General features: G+C 44.3%; 1 protein-coding gene across 1 annotated transcript in view; it reads right to left on the bottom strand.

Moving 5' to 3' along the window:
• Positions 1 to 7124, bottom strand: part of cnksr1 (connector enhancer of kinase suppressor of Ras 1) — a 108703-nt gene extending 101579 nt beyond the window's left edge. Inside the window, exon 1 of the mRNA XM_063184006.1 lies at positions 6738 to 7124. Within this exon, the coding sequence (XP_063040076.1) occupies positions 6738 to 6789 (52 nt within the window). The 5' untranslated portion in view covers positions 6790 to 7124. The remainder of the gene's footprint in view (positions 1 to 6737) is intronic.
• Positions 7125 to 7500: the final 376 nt, after the last annotated feature.

The following is a 7500-nucleotide window of genomic DNA, read 5'->3' on the forward strand; positions in this document are numbered from 1 at the left end:
CACACACGCAAAGAGTCATGAACAGGGGTATACAGTACACACATGGACGCATGGATATCATGAACATAGAGCATGAGCACACACACACACACACACACACACACACACACACACACACACACACACACACACACACACACACAGAGTCATGAACACACACACACACACACACACACACACACACACACACACACACACACACACACACACAAACACGCACGCACAGAGTCATGAACAGGGGTATACAGCACACACATGGACACATGGATATCATGAACATAGAGCATGAACACACACACACACACACACACACACACACACACACACACACACACACACACACACACACACACACACACACACACACACACACACACGTACATGCGCTTGCACGCACACACACAGACATGACCACAGACACAATCATGCACACACACATGAACACACACAGTCATGAACACGGACACCCACACACATCATGATGATGATACATGATGGACACATACAGTGCATACATGGAGAAAAAATACACACAAATATGGTCTGCATACAGTCATGGACAAGCAAAAAAAAATCAGCCCAATGTCAATCATATATCATCAATAGTTTTGCATTGACACACACACTTTCACTTCCATCAATTTATTTATATCAGGTGAGGTGACATTTACATAAATGCAAAAGTGTCAGTGTAAGCCAGCAGGCTCATTTCCACTGAAGTCATTTTAACCAAATGTGTTGTTATTATTATGCCATGGTATGGCCAGTTGTTCCTACAAGCCAAAACAAATAATAGAATACAGAGATTATATTTTCTCTTAAGTTTTTACTAGCCTCTTACATCTTGATGATGATATGAGAAACTTGAGCGTATAACGAATCCTATATTGAAAAAAAAATGTATACAGTAAAAATGCTTGGAGATCTCTGGAGCAAATACAATTTAGAAGACGTTAAATCAACTCTCTCAATGGTTCTCAACCGCTTTAGGAAAAAACACAGCCTGGACCTCATCATAAGCCTCCGAATGCCCCCTTGATCTCATCATAAGCCTGCCAACGACCACCTTAGAATTAAAAAAATGAAATAGACTAATATCCCCCGAGAAGAAACTGAGCAGCACACTCTGTATCCAGCGCATCCTCTCAGCTGCATCCTTCTCAGCGCCACATATGGTTACCTAAGGCTCCCTGGAGAGTCCCTGTTGAGAAACACTACTCTAAGTGTTGAGTTGACACTATTTAACATTGTTTTACTGTGTAGCCATAACACAATCTTTCAAAAGCTGTGGATCAATGCACTGACACTGAACATAACACACTGTATGTGAATGTTAATTCACAAGGTCATCACAATGCTGATCCATTCCTAACTGAAACATAGCCAGTAGGACTCCTACGAGATCAATACAGCACATGTCACATGTCTATTATGCTAACTACAGTGTCATATAGCATATGTAACAGAGGTCTTCCAGTGCAGTCTTTCACTCTGGCTTTGAACTAGCGACTTCACATCAAGCTTCGGGCATGGGAGGCAGACATGCTAACCACCAGTGAGCTAAACGGTCAGGCTTCAGGAGGGAGGTTTACCATTGAGAGTAAATAGAATGGAGGCCAAAATTCTATTTCATTGTTGAAGCCAAGTTGGAGCCAAGGTTGGACCCAAAAAGACCAAAAAATGGCCAAATCCCATTCATTCCTATGAGAGACATAAAACCCTGTATCTCCCTTAAATGCCACTCCAGGGGGATCATTTTTCGCTCAACTAGTAGGTCCCCTTGCTCTCCAACTTACCAGGGTGGTGATTTTTTGTGGTGATGTTTTATTTTAGAGAGATATTAAAAGTTAAATTGACCAATGAGCATCAGAACATGGTTTGATTGACCGTTAGAAGTCTTGTTGTTGTCCAATCAGCACCTGCGTTTGGCGTTGCTAAGGTGGAATGTAAGTTGGAATGTTCCCAAATCTGGCTTCAAAGCGTTGAATGGCAAATAGCGTTGATTTGGCGTCCATTCTATTTACTGTCAATGAGGTTTACAACGCTCATTCGGCACAGCCCGGCAGCTACCTCATTGGGTACAGTCGAATGACTGGTGTAACGGCTGTGTAATTATCACGTGCTAGTGTTGCACTTCCATCATGAAATTACTTCTACTTTTGCTTTTGACACTTCTGACCACCAAACACTGCTAGCGGGCATTCATTACAGATAGCACAGTTCCCAACCCTGTATAACATGTCTAAAATGGTAAGGCCCAGGGGTCTAAATTAACACACGCCAACCACGGGTGAAAATTAATTTTGGCCGGTGGAAAAAAATACCTACCCGCCCATTTGGCTAGTTGCGCCCGAGTAGCCTACAGTAAATTGTGAACGGTATAACGGCTGCTTGTATGACAACGATACGGCGAGATTTCCTACATTACCCATAAACACTCCCGTCATGACCCCACCCCACCGTGAGAGTTCCGAAGCAGCAGCCACTCCGTGCTGCTGTTGCGCGCGCCAGGACAGAAAGCATTTCAGAGCTCCTGTGCGCTCACACTATTTTTGACAGGCAACTCTCCCCTGCTCCTGTCACTTTCGCTCCACCAGTTTTAACGTCACTATTATACCTGTAGTAAACTGTTACTATTAGCATTCGCCGACACCGACACACCTTGCTCTAACAGGCTGACTTTTTAAGCTGCGAGGACCTGACCGAAGAGTTTCAATAACAGGAGTGTTGTGGAACGAAATAGCGAGAAGGGCAGAGAAGGAGAACGGGCTGTCAGTAGTCTGAGCGTAGCTGTCAGTTGTCTTCTGAAATGTTTTAAGTCATGGCGCAACTAAGTTGGAAAGCCCACGCCATCGGAAAGAAGGGCAGACCTTATGCCCGTGCGAGTAGGCTACGTGCGCTACGTACGCTATGGAAGTAACGAAGGAAGCGAACATTTCCGTGATATTATTTGCTTTTAGTTAAACATAGCGTAGGCTTCTTGTAATTTTGTTGCGCATGGTAGAGAAGAGCTCCTGGGGGAAATAATGGTGCCTATAGCATCATACTGTAGGCCACATAAACACACAATAGGCACACACGACATCATATCCATTATTGCACAACGTGTGTGTGTGTGTGTGTGTGTGTGTGTGTGTGTGTGTGTGTGTGTGTGTGTGTTGACCTCTCCTCTCCTCCTCTTCTTTTCCTCTCATCTCTTCTCCCTCCTTGGAGTGTGAGGTTTTGTGGTGGCTGTGTGTTTGGTTTAAAGGTCTGTTGTGTGTGTGGCTGGTGATTCATTGTTTTCAGAGGTAAAAATAAGGTAAAAATAAAGCAGAAGTTAAAAAAGTATATATAATATGCTTATTATAGACCTAGTATGTAGGCCTATACAGTAGTGTTTGTGTTGTGGAACTTTGAATAAAATAACCATAATAATAATAATAATAATAATTTAAAAAAAAAACACAACTAGCCTAACGCATAGCCTATTTTGGCAAGATAAAAAAATGGCTAGTTGAACTTCTGTTTGGCTGGTAAGAAAAAATGTCTACTAGCCAAATTGGCTGGTGGTGGAAAAAGTTAATTTAGAGCCCTGGTAAGGCCTGTAGATGCAATCTTTTATTGCTAATAATTATAATAATATTTTCCTGAAAAATAGGGGAGCTTAAAGATTCTACCATATTCTCATAATACTTTTACAATATTGAATAACATTTTATCCTAAGGAATCTACACAGTATCTGGACATACAGTACAGTAGCCTAGAGTGTGTACAAACACAATGTGTTCTCCTTATCTAGATGTACTGGTTGTTGTTGTTTAGTAACTCTACACGGCCTCTGGCAGACCACAAAGAGCAGCATAATACACACGAGGGTGAAGGACATCATAGTGGTACTGTAGGCCTATTGCCTTATGGGAAACATGATCTCACCACCCTCACAAATGCTACACTCAGCATATAGCGTGATAGTCAGATACAGAGATAGGCCTGCGCACACATACGCACATGCACACACACACACACACACACACACGAACGTGCACACACACACATTTCCACACAACCACTATCCCTCTCTCTCTCTCTCTCTCTCTCTCTCTCACACACACACACACACACACACACACACACACACACACACACACACACACACACACACACACACACACACACACACACACACACTGCTAATAATAGCTGCTCGTCCATGAGAGGGATGCTGCTACTGTGATTGATCTCCAGTTTCCATCCTGCAATAGTGCTAGTCTGCTTACTAGCACGTGTTCGTCCATCACATTATTTTCCTGTCAAAGGAGCAGAGGGAGGGATGGGCATAAGGCTGGAGGATGGTGCATAGTATATCTTAGGACACTTGTGGACAGACACAGACACACAGAGGCTGCACTAACTTCCACTGGATATAGGGATAACCCCTCCAGCAGGCCAGCTCTGACCCATCTCTCTCTCTCCCATTCAATTTCTGTCTCCTATCACACTGTCCTGTTACAATAAAGGCCCCAAAATATATCTTTTTTTTAAAATGCTGACATAACAATGCTCTACTCAGCCATCTACTGAGTCACTCACTCGTTCACCCAATCAGTCATTGATTCAGGCCCTCATGGCCCCATGTGGGTACATGCTCAATTTCATAATCGCTAATATGGAAAACTACTATATGTTCACATGAGAGGTGATGCTGGTAACGCCTTTTATTCACCCTTTCATTCACTAACCTCACTCCCTGGACCTTTAGCTAAGGGGTATCGTGCTGTGCCTCCTATGCCAAACTGGAACATTGACTGGTAGGTTGTGAATTTGAACCGCGAGTGAGAACTAGCATAGATGACCACAGTTGCGCCTGTAATGCCCTGACCAACATGACATGACATACCCCTAAAGATGTAACCCCTCTCTATGGACTGAATATTAAGTATGTCAGGGAGTAACACACATCTGTAACCCCACTCTAAGGACTGCATATCAAGTAGCCCCGATGTGTGTGTGTGTGTGTGTGTGTGTGTGTGTGTGTGTGTGTGGCTGTCTGTCTGTCTGTCTGTCTGTCTGTCTGTGTGTGTGTGTGTGTGTGTGTGTGTGTGTGTGTGCCATGTGTAACCTCACTCTATGGAGTGCATATCAAGAAGGCCCGGTGTGTGTGTGTGTGTGTGTGTGTGTGTGTGTGTGTGTGTGTGTGTGTGTGTGTGTGTGTGTGTGTGTGTGTGTGTGCCATGTGTAACCTCACTCTATGGAGTGCATGTCAAGTAGGCCCGGGGGCAGGAGGTGTCCTTGTGTTTACACTGGAGAGAGCATCATCAGCATGCATAAGGACACACACATCATTACCCAGGAAGCCATCCATGCCAATCACTCCCTGGCCTATCATAAACACATCAGTGTGTGTGTGTGTGTGTGTGTGTGTGTGTGTGTGTGTGTGTGTGTGTGTGTGTGTGTGTGTGTGTGTGTGTATGTGTTTGAGAGAGAGATAATCACAGACAGAACTGCTCTTCTAAAGCAATTATGTATCTAAATATTCATATTAATGTACTATTCATGAATACGGCCCAGGTGTTGTCCTGCTTGTCACTGCAGACAAATTCTACCTGAGGCACTCCTCAGGACTGTTTTTGAGTGGATCAAAACAGCCCAAGGACAAAGTTAAAGGCCTAGCACATCTGCGACCAATACTACCTGAGGCACTTTTCAGGATGGCGGGAGGAGTAGATCAAAACAGCCCAAGGACAACGAACTTTGTAGCACATCTGCTCAGTGTATAGGCTATCTGATTCTCCGGAGGCACAGTAGGCCAGCACAGGAAGACATTCATTGGTAATCATATTTAGAAGCGCCAAAACCCGGAACCGCTAGGTCCAGTAGCAGAGTTCTTTCCAGACCAATAGAGTTTGAGTTTTTCCATGGTAGTAAACTATTATAATAACAGGTGTTGTGCTGACACGGTGACCGCCACAGGATATATACACACCAGCATTCCACACCACGCGTGGAATGCCAAGTTTGTTTTGCAATATCCGCTGCACATTGTGTTGACGTCCAGTTCAGGGTAATAAAAAATAGGCTACGTTTGAGGAAATGAATTCTGGTCAATGGTAAGTAGCCTATGCTTAGAATTCCACGAGCAAAATGTGGATAGTATCGCACAATAATGGGTTGTATTGTTTTACTAATTAGTTATACCTGCTGAATGCTCCTCTATCACCCATATAAATCACAACGCGCAGTTTGGAGATATGATGACGCAATTGGAAACGGTTACAAATCTAGCTTAACCGACGCGTCAAGAAAATGAGCACACATGGAACCAAACCAGAGCAACAAAGATCTCTGCACAGAGATGAGAGCAAGCTGGACTAGTTTCTACTTGTAGAAAATGACAGTAGCTACAGGACATGTAGGGAAGAGTTCAAATCGAAACTTGGGCTCTCCTGAGTCAAACCCTTGTATCTATAGCTACCTGCCCACGCAGTGTTGACACGGACAAATGCCACTCCTGTCCGACATTAGACTTGTTTTCACTTTGCTCGCATCCTATAAGTCTTTCATTACAATACACGAGAGGGATCAAAGTCGTAGCCCAAGCTTCACTTCCTCATTCCGCCTTCGCCACCTTTCCCTTCCATAAAGGATTTGACCGTATGTTTACGCTTGTCTGAGCACTTGCGAAGCATTCATCCACAGAAAGGAAGAAAGAAAGAAAACCACCTGTTGTTCTAAGCACAAAGGCGCGTCACATTACCTTTCAGCCACTCGCTCACTCTCTTGGGGCTCCACGAAGTTATCGGCTCCATGACTGGGAGTCTTCGCGCCCTGGGAATGCTGATTCAATTCCCACTTGGATTCTTTCACCGGACCGTCCTGAGGAGCGGAGCAGAGCAGAGGAAGGGAAACTTGACGGTGGGCACTCCCACACGCAGGTAAAAACGCTCCTGTGAGCCAATGGTGTGTCAGTCGAAGGCCTGTGATGGTGGTTCACATATTTCCCAACGCAGGTGCCCTGGAGGGGAAAAGAGCGGTAGGTAGGTTACAGGAGTGCGTTTGCCCGCCGGAGCCTGCGTAGCGAGATTTTACTTTAATGGCGCAGACTTGGCCACTCTTGTACACAGCAGTAATGCGTGTGAAAGATTCCCACCAAAGGATACGAAAACAGCATTCGGAAGGAGATTAAACTTGTTGGATAATACATGTTTGAAAGGAAGATTTTACCCGGTCAGGTGGCCTTACATAAACTGCAAATTACTCCACAAACTTTTTCCAAACTCGCCAAAATCTCACCAACAACTTACTGTAAACGTATCTGTCCGTTTATGCAAACTTGCATTATCAGAACATGGGTTTTATTAAGTTAATAAGTGGCCAATGGTAATTTCCCATTTTGTGAAGGAGGTCATTTGGCGTGATTGTAATGACAGGCCTCAATAGAACGATGATAAAGCGGATGATTGTGGAGGGTGTATTGGAGGGTTGAGAATAATGACGTTGCTGAATGTAGCGCAGACAGG

The sequence above is a fragment of the Engraulis encrasicolus genome, chromosome 19 (genome assembly GCF_034702125.1).
Source record: "Engraulis encrasicolus isolate BLACKSEA-1 chromosome 19, IST_EnEncr_1.0, whole genome shotgun sequence".
Lineage (NCBI taxonomy): Eukaryota > Metazoa > Chordata > Actinopteri > Clupeiformes > Engraulidae > Engraulis > Engraulis encrasicolus.